At 49.7% G+C, this 27,805-nt stretch overlaps 12 protein-coding genes across 12 annotated transcripts; 7 read left to right on the top strand and 5 right to left on the bottom strand.

Annotated features, from left to right (window-relative positions):
* Positions 1 to 289: 289 nt before the first annotated feature.
* On the bottom strand, positions 290 to 2,479 carry N7506_001715 (uncharacterized protein; the record flags this gene model as incomplete). Its single annotated transcript, XM_056951011.1, has 10 exons — positions 290 to 483; positions 541 to 625; positions 678 to 794; positions 851 to 937; positions 1,010 to 1,125; positions 1,196 to 1,321; positions 1,389 to 1,616; positions 1,680 to 1,852; positions 1,915 to 2,101; positions 2,176 to 2,479. The coding sequence occupies 10 exons, from the start codon at positions 2,477 to 2,479 to the stop codon at positions 290 to 292; spliced, it is 1,617 nt and encodes a 538-aa protein (XP_056816926.1).
* A 560-nt stretch (positions 2,480 to 3,039) lies between these two features.
* Positions 3,040 to 4,137, top strand: N7506_001714 (LLM class flavin-dependent oxidoreductase; the record flags this gene model as incomplete). Its single annotated transcript, XM_056951010.1, has 1 exon — positions 3,040 to 4,137. One exon carries the CDS (start codon positions 3,040 to 3,042, stop codon positions 4,135 to 4,137), a length of 1,098 nt encoding a protein of 365 aa, XP_056816925.1.
* Positions 4,138 to 5,741: 1,604 nt separating this feature from the next.
* Positions 5,742 to 8,493, top strand: N7506_001713 (Zn(II)2Cys6 transcription factor; the record flags this gene model as incomplete). Its single annotated transcript, XM_056951009.1, has 5 exons — positions 5,742 to 7,132; positions 7,187 to 7,606; positions 7,667 to 7,926; positions 7,977 to 8,177; positions 8,228 to 8,493. 5 exons carry the CDS (start codon positions 5,742 to 5,744, stop codon positions 8,491 to 8,493), a joined length of 2,538 nt encoding a protein of 845 aa, XP_056816924.1.
* A 466-nt stretch (positions 8,494 to 8,959) lies between these two features.
* Positions 8,960 to 11,270, bottom strand: N7506_001712 (putative C6 transcription factor; the record flags this gene model as incomplete). The annotated part of the gene is made up of 4 exons (XM_056951008.1): positions 8,960 to 10,228; positions 10,277 to 10,958; positions 11,006 to 11,100; positions 11,157 to 11,270. The coding sequence occupies 4 exons, from the start codon at positions 11,268 to 11,270 to the stop codon at positions 8,960 to 8,962; spliced, it is 2,160 nt and encodes a 719-aa protein (XP_056816923.1).
* A 345-nt stretch (positions 11,271 to 11,615) lies between these two features.
* Positions 11,616 to 13,467, bottom strand: N7506_001711 (putative MFS transporter; the record flags this gene model as incomplete). Its single annotated transcript, XM_056951007.1, has 3 exons — positions 11,616 to 12,270; positions 12,331 to 12,586; positions 12,639 to 13,467. The coding sequence occupies 3 exons, from the start codon at positions 13,465 to 13,467 to the stop codon at positions 11,616 to 11,618; spliced, it is 1,740 nt and encodes a 579-aa protein (XP_056816922.1).
* A 1,351-nt stretch (positions 13,468 to 14,818) lies between these two features.
* Positions 14,819 to 15,955, bottom strand: N7506_001710 (uncharacterized protein; the record flags this gene model as incomplete). The annotated part of the gene is made up of 1 exon (XM_056951006.1): positions 14,819 to 15,955. One exon carries the CDS (start codon positions 15,953 to 15,955, stop codon positions 14,819 to 14,821), a length of 1,137 nt encoding a protein of 378 aa, XP_056816921.1.
* Positions 15,956 to 16,366: 411 nt separating this feature from the next.
* Positions 16,367 to 17,430, top strand: N7506_001709 (uncharacterized protein; the record flags this gene model as incomplete). Its single annotated transcript, XM_056951005.1, has 2 exons — positions 16,367 to 16,403; positions 16,454 to 17,430. The coding sequence occupies 2 exons, from the start codon at positions 16,367 to 16,369 to the stop codon at positions 17,428 to 17,430; spliced, it is 1,014 nt and encodes a 337-aa protein (XP_056816920.1).
* Positions 17,431 to 17,569: 139 nt separating this feature from the next.
* On the bottom strand, positions 17,570 to 18,038 carry N7506_001708 (putative tubulin-specific chaperone Rbl2; the record flags this gene model as incomplete). The annotated part of the gene is made up of 3 exons (XM_056951004.1): positions 17,570 to 17,671; positions 17,722 to 17,808; positions 17,871 to 18,038. 3 exons carry the CDS (start codon positions 18,036 to 18,038, stop codon positions 17,570 to 17,572), a joined length of 357 nt encoding a protein of 118 aa, XP_056816919.1.
* An 867-nt stretch (positions 18,039 to 18,905) lies between these two features.
* On the top strand, positions 18,906 to 20,037 carry N7506_001707 (elongin A domain-containing protein; the record flags this gene model as incomplete). The annotated part of the gene is made up of 3 exons (XM_056951003.1): positions 18,906 to 18,963; positions 19,029 to 19,105; positions 19,225 to 20,037. 3 exons carry the CDS (start codon positions 18,906 to 18,908, stop codon positions 20,035 to 20,037), a joined length of 948 nt encoding a protein of 315 aa, XP_056816918.1.
* Positions 20,038 to 21,804: 1,767 nt separating this feature from the next.
* Positions 21,805 to 22,665, top strand: N7506_001706 (uncharacterized protein; the record flags this gene model as incomplete). Its single annotated transcript, XM_056951002.1, has 2 exons — positions 21,805 to 21,994; positions 22,052 to 22,665. 2 exons carry the CDS (start codon positions 21,805 to 21,807, stop codon positions 22,663 to 22,665), a joined length of 804 nt encoding a protein of 267 aa, XP_056816917.1.
* Positions 22,666 to 22,937: 272 nt separating this feature from the next.
* Positions 22,938 to 23,814, top strand: N7506_001705 (60S ribosomal protein eL42; the record flags this gene model as incomplete). Its single annotated transcript, XM_056951001.1, has 4 exons — positions 22,938 to 22,940; positions 23,381 to 23,473; positions 23,531 to 23,715; positions 23,775 to 23,814. The coding sequence occupies 4 exons, from the start codon at positions 22,938 to 22,940 to the stop codon at positions 23,812 to 23,814; spliced, it is 321 nt and encodes a 106-aa protein (XP_056816916.1).
* A 1,202-nt stretch (positions 23,815 to 25,016) lies between these two features.
* hxt8 (uncharacterized protein) lies at positions 25,017 to 26,949 on the top strand (the record flags this gene model as incomplete). The annotated part of the gene is made up of 10 exons (XM_056951000.1): positions 25,017 to 25,076; positions 25,132 to 25,159; positions 25,207 to 25,268; positions 25,314 to 25,504; positions 25,559 to 25,987; positions 26,043 to 26,104; positions 26,162 to 26,291; positions 26,341 to 26,480; positions 26,531 to 26,644; positions 26,696 to 26,949. The coding sequence occupies 10 exons, from the start codon at positions 25,017 to 25,019 to the stop codon at positions 26,947 to 26,949; spliced, it is 1,470 nt and encodes a 489-aa protein (XP_056816915.1).
* Between the last annotated feature and the right edge of the window lie 856 nt (positions 26,950 to 27,805).

Below are 27,805 nucleotides of genomic sequence, written 5' to 3'. Positions count from 1 at the left end.
AATTATACTCCAGGGCTAGGGTTAAACAGAAAATTTGAAAGATTGATTTGGGGGCTGCCTGGGCAGGGCAGCCCTGGAGGCTTTGAAACTCGCATTCCGAACCCTGTTTCAGTATGACTATGATACGATCACTATGCAGCCCCTTTAAGCTAAGACCAATAGTACCTAAAGATTATTATGCCATAAAGAAATAGAGGCATTAAAGGATGAACAGGCAAATCAAAAAATTTGGCTATGGTCGAAGGGTACAAGTACCACAATCCAACATTCTGTTTAGGAGACACGTATTCTAGGAGGTCCCGACGTACTTCACGTTGGAGTTATTGGGAGTTTTTCTGTCCCTACCATCTTCAGGTTCCTCTCTCCTGTGGGCATCAATGGTCGGTGCATCCGTAAAGGTGACTGCCTGTGACTCCGTATCCGTCCTCGAGGCCTTCTTCTTGTCACGCCATAGCAGGAGTTGGATTAGACCAGTAGTAAGAACTAGAGGCTCGTTGTCAGCTCGGAAAACTCAAAGAATTGACACCTTGGGGGTCATACTCAGTAACACTTGAAGCACGATGGAGTAAGTATGCCCTTTGGCAGCTCGGGGGAAATCCGTAGTTTTCCAAACAAAGTTAGGCGCCTGCATTTATGTGTAAGCTTTGTACTTGAATATTGAGATTTTCGGCACTTACCACTGCCTGAACCACATAGGCCAGGTCATTAGCCATTGCAACAAGCAAAGCTCGCATTTCGGTATCATCAGAGCAGATCTCGTTGATCCAGCTCAAAATCAATGGACCTGCACCTTCCTGTAATTTGGTCAGTATGTGTGGGGAGTGCTTTACGTTGCATTTTAGTAACTTACTCCGACTTTAGCCAGCCAGTATACAGCCATGCGGCCTTTCATGCCCGTGTACAAAGGTAGCTTGAGCAACAGAGAACTGATGATGAGCTATTTCAAGTATTTTCGTCAGTATCTGCAGAGTTTTAAAGAAGTTGGTAGGGGTGCTCCATCTGGACTTACTGTGATAACGGCTCCGATGTAGATAAATGGCCACCGAGCACCACGGCATGGTCCATCTGAAACCCATGCCCAGACTAAACCCATACCAATCAAAATAGCGGTCGTTGGAAGAGGCACTTGGGGATTATGTTAGCTTCTGCCTTGTGGATTTTCCTAGAAAATGGGAGCCAGATGCTGGGGACATACAGTTGTTGATCTGTGGCACTGAGTATGAAGTTCCAGGAACTGGGGGAGGGTCTTTGTTGAAGCTCTTCAGCCAATAGCCCATACTTGGCTGAGGAATACCATTATTCCAGACGATATAAAGGAAAGCTAAAATATAAATTAGTATCCAAAATGCGTGCTCGGCTGCTGAGATTGAGAAGGCAACAAAACTCACGAAGTAGATAAGTGCGCCAACTCAGAAGAATCTTCTTTGCTTTCGCTTTTGTCCACGGAGATTTGCCAGCACGTCCAATACCATCCATTCTCTTGATCGAGAGGAGGTGCTCCTCTTCGGTAGTCCACCATGTTTTCTTACCCCCTTGGGGCAGATTAGGGAAGAAGACATATCCAGCAACAGCAAGCGGGAGAGTAATGATTCCATCAATGATAAACAACCAACGCCCTATCGTTCTTCGTCAGTATCAATCAAGGGGTTTGGATCTTTGCACCCGAATACAATACATACATCCGGCATAGCCATTTGTTCCGTTGAGATTTGTGTAAGCAGCAGACTGGAGGAAACCACTGAAAAGAGAGCCAACTGATCCAGCTAGCCAGAAGATCATCGCCCGCTTGCCAATCTCTTGTGGTTTGTACCAGGATCCAAGCATGTAGTGGATTCCGGGGTAGAATCCAGATCTGGGGATTGGGTGAGTAATTTGATTCCCATGCATAGGTTGAGAAAGAAAAGGACGACATACTCGAAAAAGCCGACCAGGAATCGCAAAGCGTAAAGAGCCTGGTAATTCTTTACTGCAGATGTACAGATTGTCGCAAGACCCCATCCGACTTCCAGAGTGGGAATAACCCACCGTGGTGAGACTCGGGTCAGTAGTAGGTTGCAAGGGATTTGGCCGATAACGTATCCCACTGTCCAGATAGATGTACCTAAAAAAGGTATTAGCGCTTCCTCTTTGTAGAGTTTATGATATGTTCAAGGCTTGGCTTGATTTGTCGCTTACTTGTCACAAGTTGGTTGCCAAACATCTGCAGGTCCTCCTCCATACCACTGAGGAAAGCATTATTCACATTTGTCTGATCGATATTTTTCAAGAAATAGCCGATTGACGCAAAGGTGAGCACGAATGCATCAACCTTGAAGAGCAGCCAGCGCTCCTTCGGCGGAAGTTCCCATGTATCCCACACCATACTCCTCCATGTCTTGGTAGGTTTCGTGAAGGACTCATCGTCAGAGCTGGACACATTCCCGGCGTCTATACTCTGTGATCGAGAGACGCCCACTTGAGTATTACTTGGGTTCCCCATCTTCGGGAAGCTCGACCTGCAACACTCCGAGAAAATGAATTCAAAAGTCTGAGTACAGCGTCTGGGTTTCTAAATGTGGAGGCTTTATGAATTTTATACAAACAGGACAATATGTTCTCAACAAGCCAAGCGATCGCGTCAGTTTCGCCCTCCTAGATTGTCCTGTTTAATCTTTCCAAGGTTTTACCAAGATGCAACTAACGCTCAAGTTGGACTGGGACAGCGGAAGTTCCCCGGCAGACTTTCAAGGTTATTATAGTGCATTGCGATGGTTCATGATCATCTTGCGCAATAGCTGCACTAGATGGGCGTTTAATGCTGATTTATAATTATTTTACATGACAAGGGGGAGATAATCGTTACATTAATCCTTGAATAATGGTCCGAAGCCAGCCAAATCATCCGATCAGTGGCCGAGTTGTTGCGTGCTAAGACGCAATCCACCGGCGTTTGGCGTCATGTCTATACACCCCGTCTCCAAGTAGTATGTTGTACATATATAACATAGTGCATATCATCATTCCGTTGATCTTCTCTGTCAGTCCGAATAAGAAATAAACATGCCCGAATTCATTAGCGTCACCTTCCCAAATGAGTCGACGGAGCTCGCGCCCATTCCCGGTGCGCCCATCGATCCCGAGTATCTCGTTCGCTATGCGCGCTCTCTAGATGATTTCGGATATAATCACACATTGGTGCCATATGATTCATCTTCCTTCGACCCCTTCACCATCGGAGCAACAATTCTCTCGGTGACCAAAAATATCAAAGTGATCATCGCTCTTCGCCCAAACACCCTCTACCCCACAGTCGCCGCAAAGGCCCTTTCAACTCTCGATCAGCTAAGTCGCGGCCGAGTGGTCGTCCACTTCATCGCCGGAGGCAGCGATGCAGAGCAAGCCAAGGAAGGCGACTTCCTGAGTAAAGACCAGCGTTACGGACGTCTGGAAGAATATATTAAGATCCTCCGTCGTGCTTGGAAGTCCGATGAGCCTTTTGATTGGGAGGGAGAGTACTATCAATTCAAGCAATTCAGCAACCGTGTGCGTCCCACAAACGGAACCATCCCTGTCTCAGTGGGTGGATCTTCCGACGAGGCATACCGCATCGGAGGCTCCCTTGCCGACATCTTCGGACTCTGGGGCGAGCCACTCAAGGAAACAAAGGAGCAAATTGACCGAATCTACGCTGCCTCCGACAAGGCTGGTCGTCCCGAGTCCGACAGACCTCGCATCTGGGTTACCTTCCGTCCCATCCTTGCAGAGACAGATGATCTTGCATGGGCCAAGGCACATGCGACTCTCGAGGCGCTCTCCACTCACCGGGCAAATGGCCAAGGCAAGGTCCCTGCCAACGCGCCGCCTCCTCAGAATGTAGGCTCGCAGCGTCTTCTTGATATTGCGGCTCGTGGAGAAATTCAAGACCGTGCGCTGTGGTACCCCACTGTCACTGCGACAAATGCACGTGGTGCGTCTACTGCGTTGGTGGGATCGCCTAAGACAATCACGGACTCGCTGCTTGACTACGTGGACCTCGGTGCGGATTTGATTTCCGTCCGTGGCTACGATAACCTTAACGACTCTATCGACTACGGGCGCTTCGTGCTTCCTCGGGTGCGACAGGTCTTGAAGGAGCGCGAGAATGGCACTTCAGCCTAAGATATATCGTCATATATTACTAGAAATTCATGTACATACTGTTTACATGGCCTCGTCGGCTTTACCCTGACAAGGATATCAGATCTGATGCCAATGTTCAGCTCGCGAATTATTCTCATTTACTATACAAGTCAAACATGCAGGTGGGTATCATTCAAAATCATCATCTTCCTCCGTCGGGAATAGTCTCAACTGGTTCAACCGTTCGTGTTCCTTCAGCTGCTGCAGTTGTGCCTCAAGGGCGTCATTTCCTTGCAGTAACTTTTGAATCCAAATCGCCGCTTCCGCCAGAACATACTTTCTCGTGTATGAATGCTTTTCAAGCCCCGGCACAATATGGCAAAGCTCTTTGTATCGCTCTCCGATTATCTCCCTTCTCTTTTTCTCTGACCGACAATGACACAACTTCTGCCCTGGTCTCTGTACACATTTCCTCTTCTTTTGTCCCTTGTTCTCCGCTCTCGTACAGCTCGGACGCTGTGAGCACGCAGTAGATTCGGGAGAGGAGCGCTGCGCTTGATGTGTTGATGGTGGTGGTGAAGATGACGAAGAAGGTGTTTCGGATAATCTTTCACTGTGGGGGACCAAGGAGGGTTGAAACATAGGCAGAGATAGTCCGTTTAATTGCAGAAGATCGAGAGTGGACTTTTGAGATGGTTCGTCTATAGCTTCTGAGGTGTCGAAGCCGATGTCGACACTGTTGCAAAAGCTGGCCATGTTTCGCATCAGGTTTTGAACGAGCCGCTCCTCTGTCCAAGTGCCGATAGGGTTTGAAAATCCATGATAACAAAAACTGGGATCGGATCCCCACTGTAGGCCATCTTCAACAGGCCATCGCTCTCGGGGTATCGTCGGCTGGGGACTTTCGGCTTGCCAAGGACAACAATGGGAAAGGGTCGCGTGGTCCATGATAGGGTGTTGATTGCCGTACTCCATTTTCATTTATAGCAAACGAGCAATGACTGCACTTCAACCAGTGGGATTCGTTTTATTCGCAGTGGGTTGGATTGGTTGTTCGGGTACGTCGCCGTACGTGATTATGGGCGGTCGAGCGTATAGATTCTCTTGGGCGATGGGATGTTCGACAACTCCAGATACAAGGCACGTGTATACAGCTCGGGGGTTATATTTGATTTAGTTGCATCTGTATTAGATTGGAATTCTTTTGAATAAAAGAACAAAGGAGCAGGGTACTACGTCAATTCCGGAATGCACCCGGGATATAGGCTGTCCGGGTCCATCCCGGGCTCCACCCATGAGGTTGACCAAAATCGGACTCGACTAAAATCCGAGAACAAGGCCCCAACAAATTGAGATCCAGGCCCCAGAAAAAGCAAGAAACTCTAAATTGAAGTTACTCGGCTCCTCGTGCGATCTCACTTTTGAGTCTTTGATTTCGTGGGGTAGAGTTTGGCACGTGATGCCTCCCCCGTACTTTCCGGGTGCATTCCGGGCCCCGGGATTGCTCCATCCCCAACAATCCTCAAAGGCTTTCTTCTCGGTCACCACCCGGATTGCCAATCAAATACTTCATTCATGATATGCTGTGGGTCGCATGATACATTGCATACTCGTGGCTGACAGGACAAAGCGCGGTCGCAGAGATGCCCCTAAGAGGCGGAATCCAGAAGCGGGAAACACCTCGTCGGCGCAAGATTGCGCTGGCTTGTGAAACTTGTCGAGACAAGAAGGTCCGGTGCGACGGCGAAAAGCCAATATGCGGACCGTGCGCTCGCCGCTCGTACACCGTTGAGCAATGTGTATACAAAATTGATAATGCGAGGTCAGCCAGCAATGATGAATACTTGAAAATACTTCATGAGCGCATCCGGGAATTAGAAGAGACATGCGCAAAGGGTGGTGTGGCTGTGCCCCCTGGACCATCCCAGCATGGCGATTACAGGGCACCAGAAAGTCAAATGGGTGACGATATGGACACCCTTGACACAGAATCTCGAACTTCTGCTGCAGCACAAGGATTGCTGGGGCTGGGCTCGACGCCTGTTGTGTCGGGGTCAGGTCCAAGTCCAATCTCAACGGCCTCTACCTTCCAAGCTCCAAAGTTTCCACCGCAACGAAACATTTCAGATGCAGAAGAGAGCTATAGGACACCACGCGCCTCCCATCTATCCCCTGAGTCCTCACGCCCGAGAGCAGGGAGTATCTACCCATCACCCTCTATCAACTCCCACGGCAACGTCACTGCAATGGGTGCAATTTCTGTCGCAGAGGATGATCCAGGCACCGACTCCCCTCGGGAGCAGCAGTACTACGGCAATTCCTCGGTAGCCTCCTTCATGCGTCTGGCCGGTGAATCGATGCCCTTGCAGTCGTATATGTCGGCACTGCGTGAGAGCAAAAACGAATCTTCTCGGACGCAGGGTCCTGAGACCGGGCTCTGGCGAGATTTGGGACACCCATCGGTCGATCTTCGATTCGACGATTTTTCTCTACCTCCTCGATCCCTGGCAGACCACCTCTTAGAATGCTATTGGGAAAGAGTTCATTGTCTGTTCCCCTTCTTCCATCGACCAAGCTTCGAGCAGGCTTATGAAAATCTCTGGGGGTCGAACAAGTCGCCGAAGCCCGAATTGCCGCAACTCAATATTGGCCTTGGGGGAGCGTATGACTGTGGTCCAAATTCCATGGTATTTCATTGTGCATTGAACTGCATTTTTGCACTTGGGTGTCATTTCTCCGATATTCCGCCTGCTGAACGTGAGGCAGCGGTCTATTCCTTTTTCCTGCGGGCAAAGCGCTTCGTGAATCTTGATCTTCTTGACATAGGCACTATTGGCGTTGTTCAAACGCTTCTTATAGTCTCGCTGCTCCTGCAAAGCACGCCCTATCCAAACCGATGCTGGAATGCGATTGGACTTGCATGTCGAGCCGGTCAGGGACTTGGGTTGCACGAAACGACTACCCACTCGTCCTGCAAACCACTAGAAATTGAAATCCGTCGACGAACATGGCATAGCTGCGTCATAATGGATATGTTGGTGCAGTGTTGTCGATATACTTTGGAAACTTGCTAACGCGATGGAAATAGGATTGTGAGTATGACCCACGGACGACCGAGTGTGACTTCTCATATCTCACCTGTGCCTTTGCCGGAGATGGGAACTGGCTCTCAAGCAAGTGACCCTTGTGAGCTCAGTGGGCAGTCGTGTGATCATAAAATGGGGTATTTGACGTTCTATGTCTCGACCATTGAGCTATACAAGATTCTTGAGTCTATTCTATCTGAAGTCTACAATGCCTGGCAAACCCGATCAAACAGCAATCGCACATCTTCACCTCGTGGCTCAAAGCTTTGCAGTCTGGATGTTCTGATGGAACTCGATGATAAGCTCTCAGCGTATGAGGCCAATGTACCCCCGCTATTGAACTGGACAAAGGAGCCGTTGCAACGCTCTGGCAGTGGCGACATGTCTGTCTTCAAACGCCAACAAAATGTGCTACGAGCTAGGTATGTTCACTATCCTTGGACCTTTCCTTATCGCGATTCAAAATCACTGATGATTTGAAGGGCAATACACCTACGACTCCTGTTGTATCGCCCTATGTTCACTCAACTTTGCTCTGATGAACGAGCAAGCTCCTCAAGGCGCTCTGACGTAGACTCTGGTGATAAAAGCAACCCAGTTCCCGCGGAAAAGAACTTGATATACTCTTCCGTTTATTCAAAATGTGCCGCATCTTGTGTCATGGCTGCCATTGACTTGGTATCGCTCGTTCATCAAACATACAGAACAAGCGTGACTGATGCATGGTGGTATAATGGCTTCTGTTCGTTTCCTCCAATGCACCTCATCTTATCACTCACTCACGCTTTTCAGATACTTCTACTGCAGGTTTCATCCTGATCATGTCATACTCCTGTCACTCGATTCGCGAACAAGTTAATTCGCAATTTGTGGATGAGAGCTGGCGCAAATGTGAGGAGATTCTAGCTTTCATGGCCATGTTCAGTCTTTCTGCCCGCAACTCGCTACAATTCTTACAAGTCACACACCAACACATTGTGCAGAACTATTCCGGTTTGTTTTCGCGTTTAAGACTGTTGATGTCGATACTAATTTAGTTCCAGCTCCTTCCCGACCCGGAGATGGTCCGCTATTGTCAACAACGCAATCGCAGCCAAAGACCAATCAGTTCCAAAGTCGGCCTGAGTCCTCTTCACAGCATGTGGACCCAGTATGTGACGATCATGGTCTTCGCCAGGAGCTGAATAGCATGGATGGGAACCCTTTTACAACATGGGACGAAATGGGGCTTGGTCAAGAGGAATTCGGATTCCTTGGTAGATTTGACTTGCCCGATCTCGCAAGTTGGTTCACCGATATACCACCTTGAGTTCAGAATGGCGATAAATTACGGCCAGTAATTCAAAGGTTTTAGAGAGGATCATGTCCCTTTTTTCCGGGCTTTGCTCTTCCCTCATATGAATAATCCCCAATCCCTAATTCTCTGTTCACGGTTAAGCCAAGACTTCCTTTTCTCGACCCTTCATGATGACTTGACAATTAGTCGGAACCTTGGATGGACAACCGAACAGAAAGTTGAAAGGACAGTTGAAAAGAGGTCCCGAAGTTGATGATAACCTGAACTCTCTTCCTTTACCAATCGAAATACGAGATTAAGCCAATACATCCATGGATAACTACTCCTGTTTACAAGCAACTATCATCGTCTTTTTGGCCGCGCGTGAGCGCGGCACTGAGGCTTGTATCTCTAATTTGGCAAAGCTCGGGCATTGGGCGCATGGGTATCATGGTCGCTTTCTCATCTCTAGGAACGAACTATCAATATCTAGTTTCCGTCAAAGAGCATCAAAAAGCCGTGTATCAGCGTGACTCCAAAACGTCCCAGAAGAGCTCTCGAGAGTCTGAAAATCCGGCATCCAGAGCGGATCATTCTCATTCTGATCGATCCACGGCGCCAACTGCAATGCCATCCTAACCGCATGCTCAGTCTCATTATCAGGCGCCTGCGTTTGTGGGGGATTCATATCAGGAGCAGGGCCAGGCATGTTGACAGAAGAGAATTTATCGCTATTAGGCATTCCAGGCGTAGAATTCCAGTTCATGCCATATTGAGCGGTCATCAATTCAGCCATTCCGGCATTGCGAGCAGTCTCGTCGCCTTGTAATTTCTCCATGGCTGCGTTGACCAGTAATTCGAAAGCGTCGCGGTATTTCTTGACCCAGGCTGCGCGCTCGCCCATGACGAATAGGACTGTCGAGCAGGCGCGAATGTCGTTGCTCATGCGAATGGACCAGACTTGATCTGTGTGCGTCCATAGAGCGTATAGAAGGGTTATGCCAGCCATGAAGACGGTTTGAACGGCTAGGAACGAGTGGCCGTATTCGAGCGTCTGATGGAGGCGTTTGTGAGATTGGCAAATGTTTCCTGCTGCAAGGAGACAGATTCGGTAATATGGGTCCGTTATTGAGAGAAGGGGTAGGAAGGGTTGGATGAGTAGTCGGACGGCTCTGTTGTAATGAAGCATTGGGTAGTCGAGGTCTGGTCCGCTGAATCGTAGGAGCGCAGATTCTTTCCATTGTTCGAGCTCGAGATATAAGGGGTCCATCTTTTGTTGAAGGGTTGATAGAGGTCGGTCGGCGCGGTAGATCTTGTGTTGGACCCTGGAATCGATGCGACGGAGCTTAAATAGATAGATTGCAAATGTTAGCGTCGTTGTCGTGTTCGGGTTCTGTGGTGCTGTGAGTAGCGCTGGATCTTCAATGTCATCATCAATATCTAGAGGTAGGTCGAGGTCAATATGACGGTCGGATAGACTGAATGGGCGACCGAGGGACATTGAAACCACCCGCTCCAAATAATACACGCTCCAGAAAAGCCTTCGTCGCATCTGTGTTGTGAAGGGGTCCAGATTGCTTTCGTTCGCCTTGCGGTGAAGACCCAAGTCAATGGCAGTCCGCATGGCGAGGCCAATCATATACCACATGCCGTGGCTTGATGCAGTCCTGATATGATAGACAACAAGAAGAACCATGGCCTCGATGTTCTTAATAGATCGCGCCTCGCACATTGTGGGAACATGCTTCAATGCAGCGTTGTAAAATCGCTGTAATTCTTAGCTCTCGTAGATTGTAGCGATATGTTTGGATCTCACCTCTGGTGCTGTATAAGCATATTTTTCGGTTAATTGAAGCATGGTGGCACCGATTGCGTACACCATGTTGAGTTTGAAGATGGCAAATTGGTCTGGCTTTGTGAGGTCCTCTCTCTTGGTCTTCGCCAGTCGCCATCGCTCCTCGTGGATCTTGTATACCTCTTTGCGTCTGAGGAAAGGATATCGAGAGTGGAGGCGAGTGAAGTAGGTGTCGAGAATTCTTGTCCCCATCTCGTCGGTGGGTGGTTCAACGTTTGCTGGCAGCAGTTCTTCCACCCTGGATCGATCTTGAATTTTTGGAGCAGTAGGCTGCTCCGATGGTCCATGGACTTGACCAGTTGCATTCCGAGAATTTTTTATCAGGCTTTTATTCTGTTGTTGCTGCATTTTCGAGATGAACTGGTTCCAAACACTCGTTTGAACCATCTCGCCCAGGTCCGCAGCAAGAGAAAGACCAGAGCTGGCTCCGACATATGCAGGAGCTTCAGAAGAGCTCAGAGCCAGCAGCCCCACGATCTCTCCGACAGGATTGTTATCAAGTCCCGGGGTAGAGGTCTGTGGCATGGTATGAGCGTGGGGAGTAATGAGAGACGGCGTGGGATTTGCAGCATTCCGGTCTGAGTCGGATTGATTAAGCCGGCCCTCGAGAAATGCCACGCGCTCTTCCAACACGCGTGTGTAACTATCGGATACATTAGCGATGCTCTGTGACTTTGCCTCTGCACACACTCATTCTGACGGTCGGCGTCTTCGCGCACGCTAGATTTATCGCAATTGACTCCGGCTTTCAAGCAATTGGTACAGGTCGGGTATTCATTGTCGCACTAAACATCAATGAGCCTCTGACTATGGAGTGGGTGGATTGGTCATCGGAGCTCACTTTCTGCTTCCGAGTCTTGCAGCGTGTGCATGCCGTACGCCCTCGCTTCCGCGGGTTATGATCTTGCGGTGTACCATGTCTTGGGGACTCAGAGCCTTGCCCGAGTGCATACATCTTTCGTCGGCGTCATATAACCAATTAGCTTTGCTTGAAAATCAGTTTCGGAGATGAGGCGATTCTCATCGGAGGTGTCGGGATGCCAAGACAAGTCACGCATCGGTTTCCGTACGATCGATCTATAGGGGATTCACATATCTCATGTCTTCAAGGTTGTCTACGCTTCGGGATTATTATGGATTTTGTTCAAGATTGATCTGGAATTCCCGGGTATATGATTGGGTTGTATTAATCTATGAGTTATCTACAATGCTTCTTTAAAAATCGACGTAATGCACCGCTCATGCAAGGTAACCAAATACAAGAACAAATGCGACAAATGGATCCGTCTTTCGTCAGACTCTAGTTGTTATCCCGCGTTTCCTTCTCGGTGGCAAACTCCGCACGCGAGGCCGGCATTGATGAATCGGCGAGAGTGGATGCAGAAGGGCGCTTCTCAACATGCCCATGCGCTTGATAAGTGCCAGCCTCATCCGGGGTTTCTGCCACGGCAGCCTCCGCATCTCGCTCTTCTTGTGCCTTCCGCTCTTCTTCTTCAATTTCTTCAGGCTCCTTTGGTCGCTCCAAGCCCCTATCACGTATAAAGACACATGCGAGGAAACATATGCCGATAAGGCAGACTTGCAGTATGAAGACTGAATGAGAGGCCTTGGCATAAGCGTGCAAAATTGATGCCCATTCCGTGGCATTGAGGTTGGATCTTGAGGGTAGGGAGTAAGAGGATTCTGCCAGGTATGCAAACTTGATTGGTAGGTTTGAGCGGAGCGTAGCTTGCAAGATAGCGGCTGAGATAGCAAGTCCACATGCACCGCCCATGCACCGGAAAAAGTTTCGATTCGCAATGACTACCGCTCTTTGGGATTTCGTGCAATGGGCTTGCAATGCGATGATAGTTGGCTGGAAGGTGAAACCAACTCCTGCACCCATGATAAACACGATGACGGCGACGATGGCGGGATGGGTACTGTCGCCGAACAGTAGCATTAAGCCCGATCCCCTTGAAAAATAGAGTTAGTACATGATTAAGAGGTACGGAGTCGGGATGTCGATTACTTACAATGTCCATAGACCAAACCCAATCCAGATGATCTCACCATAGCGCTTCAGTCGTGAAATGTACTGTCCAGATATGATGGAGAAGATTGACTGGGCTGCGACCATCGGGGATGTCATCGCTGCGGAGACAATAGGTGACCAACCACGTGCGTTTTGGTAGTATAGAGGAAGGTAATAAAGGTTGGCTTGGTAAACAGCTCCAAGCAAAAAGCTCTGCAAGAAGATCGTAGCGACAACCTTGTTTTTGAAAAAGACCACTTTTTAAACATCAGCTTGATGACCTCAACCGGACCTCAGTAAGAAACTCACCTGGAAGCATGGGAAGTGTAGCCACTTTCCATTCAATGAATAAGAATGCAATAAATGAGAGTCCTCCAATGACAAGCATACTGATAACCATGGGTGAGTCCCATGGGAAGTATGAGCCACCGCCTGAGATCGGGATCAAGAGAAAGATGATACCAATAGACGACGCCAGCACGCCAAACCAATCAATACGGGCAACATTTCCCCAAAAACTGCCCTTTCCTGCATTGTTTGGAATAAGGAAGTATCCAATGACTGCAGAGCAAGCAGCCAGCGGAGAGATCAGCCAAAAGAAGCCGCGCCATGTGGACCGCATGATGAAAGCAGCTGCAATGAATGGCCCGATGACATTCCCCAAACCCAACGCTGCGCCCAGTATACCCTGGTACTTTCCACGTCTCTCCAATGTCACGATATCAGAGACGATGATCATGGTCAGGGAGGTGACGCCGCCGCCAGCAATACCAGCCAAACCTCGGAAGGCATAGAACATGGCCGGGTTTTGTGACAAGCCACAAAGCAGGTCGGCAATGCACAGGGTCAACAATGCAGAAAGATAGACGATCTTTCGACCGAAGATGTCTGAAATTCGACCGTATAATACTGTAAACATTGTGTTTGCAATCAACGACGAGGTTCCGGCCCAGGATATCGTGTTCTGGGCACTGAGATCGCGAGAGATCGTTGGCAGTGTTACACTGATTCCATTCTGGTCCACCATACAAATGAGCAGAGAGATCGCCAGACTGCTGAAGACAACCATCAGCTGCCCGAATGGCAGAATGTTTGTTTGATCATGGAGGGCCTTTTCGGCCTCTCGTTGTCGATTCATATCTCAAGATCTGGCGGCGCCACCCCGAGGCACACGCGATTGCAGCAATGTTATTTTCAAAGATCACGAAACGCTTTGCCGTGACGTAGATCTTGGGTCGGAATGTTGACCGGAATACAAAATAAGGTTTTCCGGGCTTGAGATGAATGCTTGGCGTGATGCTATTCAAGTTCAAGATGTTGGGGGTGGGGGGGGGGATGAGATGGTATTTAAAAGGGGAACCAACTTCACCGGGGAGTCATATAAAATCAATTGGATTGATAAGAAGAGTTTTCCCCCATGACAGGTTTCTCAATGGGCAACTGAGCGCTGGATGTCGATTGGAAGTTGGGACCGCGGAGCGGATGTCACGTCGGAGCCACGTCCGACGCAGGTAAAAACTCGTGTGCTCTGCGTTCTGGCCCAACACGTTGGTAGTGCATTGCAGAGAATGCCGGCTTGATTCCGCGTCTTCTTCATTGCGGTTGGTGAAGAACAGGATGTGGTGTGGATCCGCCTTTTCGGGCCGATCGGACCTCCGAAAGCTGAGTCACGACCCAATCGGGAAAGTCCCATTGCTTTCCAGGGCCGTTGCTGAATGTCCGTTGAGCGGATGGGCTGCGTCTGCGGTCCATTTGGCCAATGGAATAAATCCCTTGTACTTCCTGGAATACCACATCCAGTGCTCGGTGTACTATTTCAGTATGATCTACTTGGGCATGAGTACGGGGAGCTCTTGCAGATAGAATAGGTCAAGGGAGTGCCATGGCCCATCTCCACACTAGACTCGACAGCAGGCGTGAGCCGTGCGAACGGTACAAGCTGCAGCATTTCACCATTCTCGGACTAGAATATACCCAGGGCCTTAGGCGTAGGGAACAGTACTCAGTAGCAAATCTTGGTAGATTTGCCAAATCCGGATATTATATTGATATCATTTCTTGCAAATTTGAAAATCGTCACTCATGAATTCATAACGAGATTAGCCATAATATGACTCAGTCCCAGAGCATCACACGGCATGGCCTTCCGGCATGGCGAGAGGTATACAGCGGACGCATACTGAGGTCAAGATTTTCATCTTCGACAGCTTGCTAATGCCCTTCAAATCTGCCATAAACGGTGTTTTGCTGCGTTCTGAGTATCCAAGTTCCTTAATGTCCAACATCTCCGAGATTGCTAGGGCGGCAAGATATAATGCATCGTGCTGTCGCCAGATGCTTTCACGCAAGATAACCCTAAATTAGTGGACAGATCTTACGGAGTTCACAATTTCTTCTCCGAGTAAAGAGTGGGAAAGAGAAGATCTGAAATAAAAATTGAATCGGATCTTCGGTCCTCAACTTCGCCAACGCGCTCGTGGCATGGCGAGCTATGTGTGTGTTGGACCAATTGGGACTCCAAGACCACCACCAGCCCAAGTACTTTGTATGGAAGGTGCGTTCGATGCATTGTTATCGTAGGTGGGATTTTCGCCGACTACGTTGCTGCTGCCCACGCCGTTTTGAGGCCCAGTGTGTCTCGCAACACTACTAGGGTTCGGCATAGCGTGTGTTAAATAGCTAGCACCGGTGACATTGCCTTGGTTCGGAAAAAAGCTCTGGTTCAATGACCCGCAAGTCGTGCAGGTGAACTCGATCTTAAAATTGGTCAGAACCATTTGAGGAGCAGCGGTGTGATCGCCACGGGGATAGCTCTGTGCCTTGGGAGGCTCAGCTACCACCGGAATAGGGATAGTGTTTTGGTACTCAGATCCTGGCTGTGGCATAGCCATTGGATGCTGGTGAGCGAGTGGTGGGTTTGTGGGAAGCGATGGCTGTTGCACCTGTGCGGGCAGAGTTTGAGAACTAGACGGTATAGGAATTCGGTTGGTGGATGGTTCACTTGGTGGCATATTATCGTCATCAATCAAAGACGACGGGAGATGGTCCGGGAGCCATCGATTCTCTGCCATATCATCGAAGTCGTGCGTCGCGTCTCCTTGCGACTCGGGTGATTGCTCCGGCGATTGCCGTTCCCCTGGGCTCAGGTCCAGGTCAAGTCCTTGATCAATCTGGCCTTCAGAATGTCGGGGTTGGACCTTGGTGAGTGCTCGCTGCGCCTGACGCATAGAAATATCATAGCCGTGGTAGCGTTTCACGGCATCCACGACATCCTGAGCCTTTATCCTCGACTTCATGTCGAAGAGCTTGGGAATCTCACCCAGCAGAAATCTTACATGAGAAGCTTCAGAGCGAGCCGGTGTAGCTGATGGGGAACCTGCACTTCGGCGACAACTGTGGCTGTCCTGGAGACTGGTGATGTAGGTCGCATTCTTGTTCGAGCGACACACGACGCGGAAGAAGCAATTTGCCGATGAACGACACCCAATCACTACGCTCTTTTTGTTGCTTCGAGCCACACGGAGCTCCCAGTGCTGCCGAACAGATATGCTGCGGACTACTGATTTGAACTCTTCCAGAGACGAAAACCGCTGGCTCACATGAAGCCCAGAGTAGATCTCCGTCATAGTGGTGATGCACTGGATCTTAAAACAACCAAGTGGGCAACTGGGACAGGAGCCACGGACGCTCGCGTGACAATGTCCATCGGGTCGCAGATTGTATCTTCGCGAGGCCGTACTTGCAAACAGCTTTTGCGGAGCACGGCGTTACCCCCGGGCAAGTACCCGCTCGATCTGCGTCTTTGTAGACTTTGGATCAGACCAGCCGACTTGAATTATGTTTTGCGGCAATGGTGGAACTTTTAGCCTGACAGGTACCCAGCGACAAAGGAGCGCAGTTGAAAGTTGGAGAACAGACGTCAATAAGGTTGGGCGGAGTAACTGACCGCTCGGCTTCACTTTTCAGAACTTCCCCAACTCGCGCCCGCCGCCCATTCCACATTGAGCTTCATAGCTTCCTCCAGTTTATCAATCACAATGGCGTCCTACGGCCTCCTTGGCCAGCCAGACGAAGGTTCGGCTTGCAGCCCTGCTCCTTGGATTCAAATACTAAAGCTCTTACAGATGGCCTACACAAATCGCGTCTTCTCAACGTCGAAGAGAAGCCCTTCAAGCGAATTTCCAAGCGCCTCCTGAACCCCGAATCTATTGCCGTCTCCCAATCATCTCTCCCAACCCCTCCACCCGAAGAAAGTGACGACACCCGCGCGACCGCAGAAGCCCAACGACAGAAAAAGCTCGAAGAATGGCGCCACTTCCGGGAAGATATCTCACTGGACTTCGCCGCTTTCGAGGCCAGTATTGCGCGCGTACAATTCCTCATCACAAGCAATGCAAAGGAGCGCGAGCGATATGCCACAGAGCGGGTTCAGATTCTGTCCACGATGCAGTCTGTACGAGAGAGCACAGCCGATCTGCGCAGCCAACTTGAAGAGGCGCAGCGACTGCTCTCTTTGCGCAAGACCTACGATGAACTGGCGGATAAAATCACCAGCAATCGCCTATTGAAGCCGCGCGAAGATCAATCGGCAAATCTACAGAAATTGCGAACAGAGATTGCGGATCTAGAGAACGAGAGCAGGGACTATGCTACGACGTGGGCGGAACGGCGAGAGCAGTTCGGTCGCATTGTCGACGAGGGTATGCAGCTTCGTCGGTTGATTCGTGATGAGAAGGAGGAGGTTGAGCGCCGTGAGGGTATGCAGGAGGGTGAGGATGGTGATGAGGGGGATAATACGTCTAAGGGCAAGGCGAGCAGTGCCAATACGCCTGGTCCGGACAGTGAGGGGATGACTCCGCCTCAGCATCTTGAAGAGGGTCGACATGCAGCTTTGCTGGTTGAGAAGACTGGGGCTACGGGCGCTGCGTCGCCGCTGCGCCAAGTCACTACTGCTCAAGGTGGAAATGCGGCCTCTAACAATGAAGACACGAACATGATTGATGAGGGTGAGGTATCCGCGGTCAGTGACGGTGAACTGTCCGAGCTTGAAGAGGGAGAGGAGCTTCCCGACCATTACAGAGAGAAGATGGACACTACCTGATGCATTTGTACATTTCTAGCACTAGCAAGGAGTTTCACCCGGTTCAAGGCGTTGGAAATTTTAACATTCAATGATATTATGGAGACAGTTCCATTTGGGTATTTCGTCTTTGTAATCTTGGGAATGTCTTTTTTTTTTTTTATGAGATCTCGCGCTGCGCAATCTTAGCTGAAGCAATGGCTTCTTTGGCAGCAGTGATGTCCTCGACGCTGCTGTCGGATCCCTTCTTGCCCTCCTCGATCTGTTGGAGTCAGTCAATTAATACCACACTGAGACAATGAGGCGGCTTACAATCAAGGCATCGAGCTTCGCCACGGTCTGCTTGATCTGCTCTCTCAAGGTGGGGAAGACCTTCTTGGTCTCCTCGAGAGACAGGTTCTTGAGGTGTGTGTCAGTACAAGCACGTGGATGAAACGAAAGATCGATTGAGATGCACATACCTCTTGCTTCAGCAGATACTCGCGGTTCTCGTCATCGCCGGCAGTCTCGGCTTCAACTCGCTTCACGCGCTCCACTTGATGTTCGAGCTCCTTGTGGTAGGAGGCCTCCTCCTTCACCAAACGGATGATGGAGGAGGTGGTAATCTGGAGCTGGGATCGGGGAGCCATTGTGATTCTGTGTATGATTTGTCAGTAAATAATCTGTTCTGTCTCCATATGTCATGGTTTGAAAGCTCTAGGCGCAGGTCCACCAAACAGACACCGCTGCGAATGCTTCCAAATTGGAGCTCTAGAGTTCTTCGGCAAAGCCAAGGGAGTGGGGGCAGAACTAGCTGCTCGGGAAGAAAAGCCATGGCACAAACATAACTCACCTGTAGGATATGCAATTGATCAGTGGAGTCAATGAGTCGCTATGTCGATTTCGACAGATTGACCTCATGCCCCTCGGTGATATCGGGTTTGCACTGTTTGTCTATGACATCACGTGCTGACTATCGACGGCCCCGGATTGGGGACTGGAAGCCAAAGAATATCTCATGGGGCCTTCGTGAGTAGCTTGAGATCAGATATAAAGTTATAGCAGTGGACAAGCCAGAACTCCCCGGCATGCTAAGAGTCGTGGATCTATACTACGAGCACTGTGTACGGAATACGTCATTCATCTGTACAAACCTCCACATTGGCCGCATCCTCTTTCGGCCGTTGTTGTTTTGATAAGCTAGAAATATCAAAACAGCTATTCATTTTGAGGTTGTTTGTGACAAATCAGATCGGCCATCTCAAGATTGGCACATTGTCCAGGATCTAGTTGACTATAGCACATCCATCCTGGGCAGGTAATAGTGGGGCTGGCCAATGAGCGGCCGAAGGAGCGTCTATTTAAAGCCCAGACTTCCTTTCCGACGAACGGCTTGTCATCTACACAACCTTTGTTCCTATTGAACAGCGCAAGTATAACTGCTTCGGTTCAGACCCCTTTGCTCCCATGTCATCCATGTGCTATATCATTTGGACGAAACCCAAATCATTATAAACATGCCCGTTCGATCTCTCCGCTCGATGGCCACGGCCACGGCAATCCGCCATGTTAAAGGTGCGTATACACGCATTCACCTTGATTGCAACAAATTAACCCGTACTGACTGCGTTCGGATATAGCACTGGATGATCTTGGTGCGCTGCCATACATTCTAGCCCGGCCTATATTACAGAAGGTGGACAATGCCGAAAAACTGGTATGTCATACATATTCGATCTCACTCCGTTGCATTTCGCTTCAGTCTCACTCCGTTCTGACTTCGCGGTCACTTCGCACCTATTTCTAAATGATCGCTTACATATTCGAATAACTTAGCGCACCATCGAGCTTGCATCACCCCATCTGGCAGAAGAAGATTCGGAAATCTGGATGGACATCATCAAACGAGACATCCCCCGCTGGGAAACCTACCAGCTCCCAGCTGAATCAAATGACTGGTATAATATATACTGCGACCTGCGCGAACAAACCGAACGGGCCCTGGACGCCGATGCCGAGATGATGCGAAAGGCGATTGACGGCATCAACAACAAGCGCGCCGCACTCACACCCCAGATCATCCCCCAAAGCAAGAGCCACCGGATGGCTCATGCCCGACCCAGTGCCAGGCAGCGTCATGCTGCCTATGATCGCAAGATGGGCGGAATCAGCACCGACGCCGGCCTGCACATACCGCGCTCCGAATTCGGGCCCAAGAAGAAGAACAACATCTTCCAGCCCACGAGGCGCAACAACGCGCTGACCGTGCCAACAAAGGCCCTCAGCAACCGTTCGTCGCAGGTACAACGTGCGCCGCGTGCCTTGATCGAAGATCACCAGGTCGCTCGCCGGCCTGCACAACAAAAGCCCCATGCGCCGCCAAAGCCTCCAAGCGTGGCGGCTTCGTTACAGCAGCAGCACGCGACGCTTGCAAGGAACGAAGACAAGTTGCGTGCACTCACTGGTGGCACTGTGCGGGCCGAACCAAATCCCGGCTCCAAGCGTCGGGCTACCTCTCCACCTCCCTCCTCTTCATCTCGCCCCGAACCTCAGCCATCTCCATCCTCGGGCCCGTCGACCTCCGGGCCTATCATGCGGCGGCGCCCGCCGCCCAGTATATTCATGCCGCCCAAACGGCGGCGAGTGTGATCTTCGGATCACCCTCAATCCAGTCAGGAGTCGCGTCATTCTTTCCTGGGTGGATGGAAAGGGAGTTCAGGTTGCTTTTCTGCGATACCCGAGGTTGTTCCACCTCACTAGCGAGCTATATGGGCTTTATACTTGATTTTTCTTCTTCGGCTGCCAAGCTATATAATTTTGTCTTTGTTCCGATTCTTCACTGTAAATATATCGGGGCCTCAATCACCGACGTAGAATGGCCTTCACGGGTGCTGTAAGGATGGACCGCTGGACTGAGATCGGGTTGGGTTGTAGTTTGAGTGGATATCATCGACCTTTTCCAGGAGTTCCTGCGCCTCCATGGATTCGAGCAAATGATAAGCGCATTCCAAGGCTCCAAGATCTCCAGCGCACTAAAGCAGAAACCTACTTTTGAGTAAGGTCAAGTCCATCTTTCATATCTCAACCATGCTCATCTACGCCTCCACCTCCTGATCTCAGCTCCGCGCAACCCTACGGCCTACGCACAGTACAGCACAAGAAAGTACAAAAAGTACCCGCGGAAGGAACCCGCGAGCGAAAAATAGATTCCAGGACGCCTAGTATGCAAATCCCACCACAACGACCGGGACCGAAACGAAGCGTAATCCTCAATTCCGGCAGTTCACTGTAGGATCCAACGCATTATGCGCCTCCACGCAGGGCAAGGACAAGATGCAGCGTCGCACCACCTTCAAGGCTATATTCGGAAGCGGTCTTATCATCGGCCCTGCGTGTTGTTAGCAATCTTGCAACTTGGCGCGAAGACGGGGAAACGGAGAACTCCCAATACGTACATTTGCTTGCCGCCGAAGATGAGTCGCTGCTGGACAGGCGGGATACCCTCCTTTTCTTCGACGCGCTCTTTTATCCGGGAGACCTGGGCTTGTTAGATCTGGTTTCGTGGATGTCGGGACTGGGCCGGCGGGCGTACCTTGTAGTCGGGCTCGATGTCGAGCTCGATCTCCTTGCCGGTGAGTGTGCGGACTCTGGATTGGGAGTTGGTTAGCTTTTGCGCTGGGGTGGGATGGATCGTTGGAACTTACTTGATCAACATTTTGTGAAGCTGTTTGAGTTGTAGATTGCGTTGCGTCGGAGTCAAATGAGGCGGGGGTTTTGGTGGGGCGGTGGCCTTGTTGCCTGATTGCGTCGGAGGCTCAACGGGGTTGGGCTTTGTTTCGTCGCTGAATGGCCTGGTGATATCTGATGGTGCCAATGTGATATATTTTTCATGTAATCTGCGTGTATGATAATTGCGCTACCTTCAGTCGTCTTTTTGTATTACCAAGATAGAGAGGGGAAATAATGATGTTATTGGTCGATATATATAATGAACTACAGATCGCATGAGCAAAGAAACATAATTATGAAATCACAAAAACGAGCCAGGAGGACACAAAATCCGGCGTGGAGCTTACTGAACGCCCTCTTTTGCCTCAATTGAATTGTCAAAGTGTACTCTAGCGAAAGTGATCGCCTATAGCTAACTGATCATATCTCCCGTGGAATGTTGCATTGCGCCTCTACCCCGCTGAGTCCTGATAACCCACTCAGATCAGGATCACATTTCAATTTCGATCATGGCAGACATAAACATTGGAGGTGAAAATCAGTTTCAACAATTGATCGATTCTTGCAACGACGATTCGGTAAGCCAGGTTCTCACCCGCCAATAACGAGATACTGAGTCCACAGAAAACATTGCAAGCCACCTATGAAACACACAGAACAAACAGAAACGCCGCGTTCAGTGAGCAGATGCGCAAACCTGGGTTCTACGACTGGAAAGAAGATGAAGTACTACGCCAAGTCCTCGAAGCAGAGAAAGGCTTGACAAACTATGTTGATCCGCGAAACAACTTGGCCTTCTGGGCGCGTCCACCACAACATGTACGGGGATTGGTGTACAAGATTCAACAGGAGATTCGCCTTTCTTTGAATGAACCCAGTCAGTACTTCTTTCAAGTGCTTTGATTAATGAGCAGTACTCTAACAACAATTGTAGGTCTTTGGTTCGTCCCATTTGAGAACCTACACATGACAACATTGGAGATCAGCTCCGAAAAGTCAAGTGGTCAAATCCAAAAATACATTGATACTATCGATGCGGAAGGATGGCATGATCTGGCAAACTACACACTTGATCACCGTGCTCGGCTGGTTAAACCCATCATCAGCTACGACACTTCTGCCATTGCTTTGAGCTTTGTTCCTGCATCTGGGGAAGATGACAACACAGCATACAGTGGAAAGGATGATAGTTATACCTATCACCATCTACGCCGGGATCTTTACGACAAGGTGACTACGAAGGGGGTTCCAATAGCTGCTAGGTATACTGTGCCCTCTGCGCATATCACCATTGCTCGCGTTGTGAGACCCAATACAACCAAATTCAAGAACTTGGATCCAACAGCAGTATCTGATGATGTGGCGGCACAGCTAGTTGCTAAAATTGAGGATCTCAATTGCGAACTCCGCTCCAATGTGTGGAGACGACTGGGAGATCCGTCGCAAGGCCAGTGGGTTGTTGGCCATGAGAAGGGATTGGAACTTATCTGGGGTACCACATGGTATGGAAAAGGTGAGCGTGTTGTTTTAGGAGAAGGCTTTGTTTAGAGACATCTCTTGAGTAAATATTTGCAATAGAATTTGTAGCTCAGAAAACAATACAGATTTTTGCTGAGATAGAAATGATGTCAAAAGTATCCTGAGGCAGAAATATGACAACGATGACTCATCACAACCACTTGGCGATACCAAATGCGGTTTAGCGCATTGATAGGGCCTAAGCGAGTGAAATCCCACAGTACCCAAGAATTGCCCTTGCTCTCCTCCGACAAGCGACAATCCAACGACCACCACCCAGCTATCCGGCCAAGTCAGTCAAAATGGTAAGGAATCAATCTGGGATATGTTCTGTTCTATCCGAAGCCCCGTCATTCGAAATTCTCGATCTACGAACTGTGTCTTCATTGTGCGGCCGACCTCGAAATCGTCAAATTCCCCGACTTTCGCAAACCACCACCCAGCACCACCCCCAGACGCCTGCTTTCACCCGATATCTCACGTGTACGAAGAATGGACAAAAATCTGGGAGTCATAGTGGCGAGGGTTGCGAAACATGAGTCCGGATTCGAGATGTGTGCACAAAATGGCGTCCCGCACTGAGATTTCAATAGCGTCAGCGCACCACGCTGATTTTACGACTCAACAACACCACGGCCAACACATGAAACCTTTTCGCGAACGACAGAATTTTGAATCGGACTTCGGAACACGAACATTGACCTCCCACCTCACTCGCAAGACAAAATGCTCATGACATATCCAGGTCAACATCCCCAAAACCCGCCGGACGTACTGCAAGTCCAAGGACTGCCACAAGCACACCCAGCACAAGGTCACCCAGTACAAGGCTGGCAAGGTACGTGTTTTTCGACCATCAGGGAGTCCGAACGTCCACTGATACAAATATCTTCAGGCCTCCCTCTTCGCCCAGGGTAAGCGTCGTTACGACCGGAAGCAGAGCGGTTACGGTGGTCAGACCAAGCCCGTCTTCCACAAGAAGGCCAAGACCACCAAGAAGGTTGTCCTGCGTCTTGAGTGCACTCAGTGCAAGACCAAGAAGCAGCTCGCCCTGAAGCGCTGCAAGCACTTCGAGCTGGGGTATGTGTTTTCACTCTGTGTGATCGGTGATTGGTATGCTAATATACTTTGCTCTACAGTGGTGACAAGAAGACCAAGGGTGCTGCTCTGGTTTTCTAAGTTATTCGATTTCCTTGTTCGGCTTCTGGGTTTCCTGCATTGCACAACGTGTTTCGCTGCTGCGGAGCATATATGACATTGGCAATGGAAAAATGAAATAGGAATTCATCTATTCAAAAACACTATGACTACCGGATTATGAGTCGTTGAATGAACATCTTGCCTCCCTGTAGTGCTGCTAGGATCGTAATGTATCGTGATGGCGTTTTAGGTGACTCCAGCGGAGCCCGGCTATGCCCATCATTGTTGAATATCTCTGGGATCCCCCCCAACCTGGCCAAGGCTCCGACAAGCGGGTCCACCACCACTCGATTGTCTCATGAAGTCTGCGGAGTCCTTATATTGATTCGACTCCACTTATCTTACTGCTGTCAGCCAGTGGACCCAACATGCAATCACCACTAGTCCGCCATCAAATGTCGCACCGAGGCAGCCAAAAATCACTGACTGTTGCTGTCCCACTCAGGTCTCCAGCGTTCAATACGGAGTAGCAGGATCGGAGTCACCCCGAGAATGTACCCCGGACTCTAACGCCACAAAAGTATTTGATCCCCCACGCCCAGCCATATGAACCTTCTATGTTTCTATGGCTTTGATATGAACCCACTGCCATCTATCCGACCGAATGGCTTTCGGCTCAGCATATCCCGATAGGCGAGGGGGACGAGCGAAAGTTTAAGCAATGCCAAGACGCCATCCAAAAGTGGTATCCCGCTCTCATCCTGGTCACAATGCGCTACTCAGTCCATGCGGTATCATAGAGGCCGGCAATTCATTTAAGCCATGAGTCGTCAGTCGTCATACCCATGTCTGCAACCCCAAGCCTCTCCTCCAAGCCGGGACAGCCCTGGAAGCTGCCATTCCGCAGGGAACCCGCATTCCAAGGCACGGATACCCCCAAACATCATTCTGGCTAAACGGGCTAGATAACACACACACACTTGAGTGGGCTGATGATTCTCTGAAGAAGTGGATGCTTCTCGTATGCATTTCCCCAGTCCTCGTCTTTCCCCGCATCCCCAGAAAACGCCCTCGGCCCTCCTCCGTGGGTCTCTACACCTCCTGCCTTTCTGCAGTGTGACCCCTCCTCGGCTGATCGGATGTTGCCCGGCCTGCGTAGATAATAGACTGTTCGGCACCTGGGTTCATTAGATCTTGCTTCCTTGATACTCTCAATCTGATTTGAGAATCATACCTTCACAATGGCGATGTGGTACGCGCTAGGAATTGCTTTCTTTGCCGCTATCGGCACGTTCTTGTTTGTAAGTCGCGCTGCAAATGACTGTGCGAAAGAATCGCTAATTGTGACCAATTCAGGGCTTCGATACAGGTATCGCGACAACGAGTAAGTTCCCAATAGCCATATCATCGACCAAGACTCACACCCCCTAGCAATTGCCCACCAAAGCTGGATCGATTATATGCAAAAGCCGTCAAATGGTCTCACAGGAGCTGTTCGTACACCTTTATCACCACCGACACTAAGCTAACCTCCACAGGTGGTGGCAGTCTACATTGCGGGCGAAGCCCTCGGCGCCCTTACCCAAACCTTCATCGGCGACAAACTCGGCCGCATCCGCTTCATGCAAATGATGTGCATAATCGTCACAATCGGCACGGTAATCCAAACAGCCTCTGTCAACATCGGCATGTTCCTCGCTGGTCGCGCCCTAGCCGGATATGCAGTCGGGTAAGTCTACACCTTCAACTCCACCCCCAAACCCCACCCTGCTAACCCATCCAGTGGCCTGGTCGCAACAGTCCCAATCTACCTCAGCGAAATATCAGACCCGCGGTACCGCGGCCTGATCGGAGGAATCTCAGGCTGTGGCATCTCTTTCGGAACAATGATGTCGAATTGGGTCGGGTATGCGTGCAGCTATGCGCCGTATGGACCTGTGCAGTGGCGCCTGCCACTAGGAATCCAGATCCCGTGGGGAATTATCATGTTCATTGGACTCGCGACGTTCATGCCGAACTCGCCGAGACAGCTTATTCGATCTGGAAAGCTTGAGTTGGCGAGAAGTGAATTCGCGAGGATTCGTCGCGGTCTGGTGCTGCATGAAATGGAGGAAGAGTTTGGGCTTATGCAAGCTCAGATTGAGTATGAGATGGAGCGGGAGCTTAGCTCTTACCGAGAGATATTCAAGGTTTTCAGACATCGAGTCCTTGTGTAAGTTGGATTTGTGGGATGGTGTGTGGTTTGATTGATTGGCTAACTTTTGCAGATCGATTGCTGTACAGACGATGACAAGTTTGACCGGTGTTAATGTCATTCAGTATTACCAGAGTGGGTTTAGCTATACATGAGATGGTGGGTTAGAGCGATTGGCTAACCTTCTTCTAGCAACTCTGTATAAGAGTCTTGGAATCGGCTCGCATACGATTCTCGCTTTGGCTGCCGTCTATGGTACCGTCGCTTTCATCTCTAATTCTCTCACGACCAAGTACATGACCGATCAATGGGGTCGTCGCAAGTTAGTGACTCTGCAGTTATTTACAGTTTCTATGGACTAATCGTCGCAGGATGTTAATTGCTGGATTGGCTGGTATTATCCTTATCGAGATCTACGCCGCCGTGATGCAAAGATGTTTCCAGAACACGGATAATCGCATTGGAAAGGGATTCGCGATCCTCGGAATCTACCTGTTTGTCGTCTGCTACTGTAAGTTGCCCACCTTTCCAAATTGGATCCTCGCTAACTCGAATTCTCAGACGGCATGCTCAACAGTACCACATGGCTATATGGCGCCGAGGTACTCCCTATTGCTCTTCGCAGCAAGGTAATGGGCATTGCAGCTTCCTCACACTTCATCGTAAACGTTGCCAGTAAGTTTGTCCTCTATTGTGCGCATATTTGCATTTCTAACTCCTTTCAAGTCACCGAGGCTGGCCCCAGTGCTTTTGCCAACATCCACGAGAACTATTATTACGTCTTCGTTGCATGTTCCGCATTCTTCTTGGCGATTGCTTACTTCTATTTCCCTGAAACAAAGCAGAAGACACTAGAAGAAGTAGCTGCTGCATTTGGTGACCGTGTCGTTGATCAGGATGAGGGTGCCAAGCGGGCAGTCAGTGTCGTTGGCGAGGCTCAGCATATTGAGTCCACTGATGGGACAGCGAAGGCAGTCTGATAAGATCAATATTGTATTCAATTCCTCTTATATTTACTCTTAATAGTCAAATATGATCCAAACCTCGGAAGTTCAATCAATCTCAGAAGGTTGGAGTTCCACGTGGGTGCCCGTCCTTGAACCATGGCACAACCACACCTTAACGATAACTAGACCACGGATCGCACTAGGTGTCGAACATTCACTTCTACTTGGTATTCCGTATTTAAGATATGAGCAACGCCTTTGAGAATTTTTCGAAGGAAAATAAATCATTGAACCCCCTTGTTGGATGAAGATCTCGGACTGTGGCCATTTATTCATTGGATATGTTATGTCCTCCATAATGGGTAATTTCGTGCACAAAAGCAATGCTATGTTGGTTGGGAATCTAGATTTAATTTCCACACGGAGAAATGGATCAAACAGTCTTGTGGGGAGATTTGGAGTTCTCGCTTCGCCGCGGCAAGGCTCACCACTGTATTCCGAATTGGGAATGCAGATCAAAAACTCGCAAAAAAATGCACTTTCATCGCGATATCAATCACGACAACAATGGAGTTTTTTTTTTCTTTTTCTTTTTCTTTTCGATTGGGCTTTGAGCCAGATTTACACTGGTCAAGTCCTCAGAGATGAATTGCACCAGGTCCGCTTAACCCATTTGCCATGAGACCATACTGATCAGACATCCTCGTCATAGTTTGGCCCCCGGTTTTCGAAAATTGCCGAAAAAACGCCAAAGATAGCTCCACGGACGGGAAAGACCCCTCAAAACAATCGCTCAGCCCCCTACAACAATGTTGTTTCCATTTTGACATCTGCTACAATAGTTCCTCGTGAGACAGTGTCGTGAGGCTGTCGCGCAGCCGAGAGTTGA

The sequence above is a fragment of the Penicillium brevicompactum genome (assembly GCF_028827555.1).
Source record: "Penicillium brevicompactum strain IBT 35665 chromosome Unknown utg000001l_segment0_segment0, whole genome shotgun sequence".
Classification (NCBI taxonomy): domain Eukaryota; kingdom Fungi; phylum Ascomycota; class Eurotiomycetes; order Eurotiales; family Aspergillaceae; genus Penicillium; species Penicillium brevicompactum.
The sequence above is the reverse complement of the archived record's forward strand: the minus strand, read 5'-3'. Positions and strand labels throughout refer to the sequence as shown.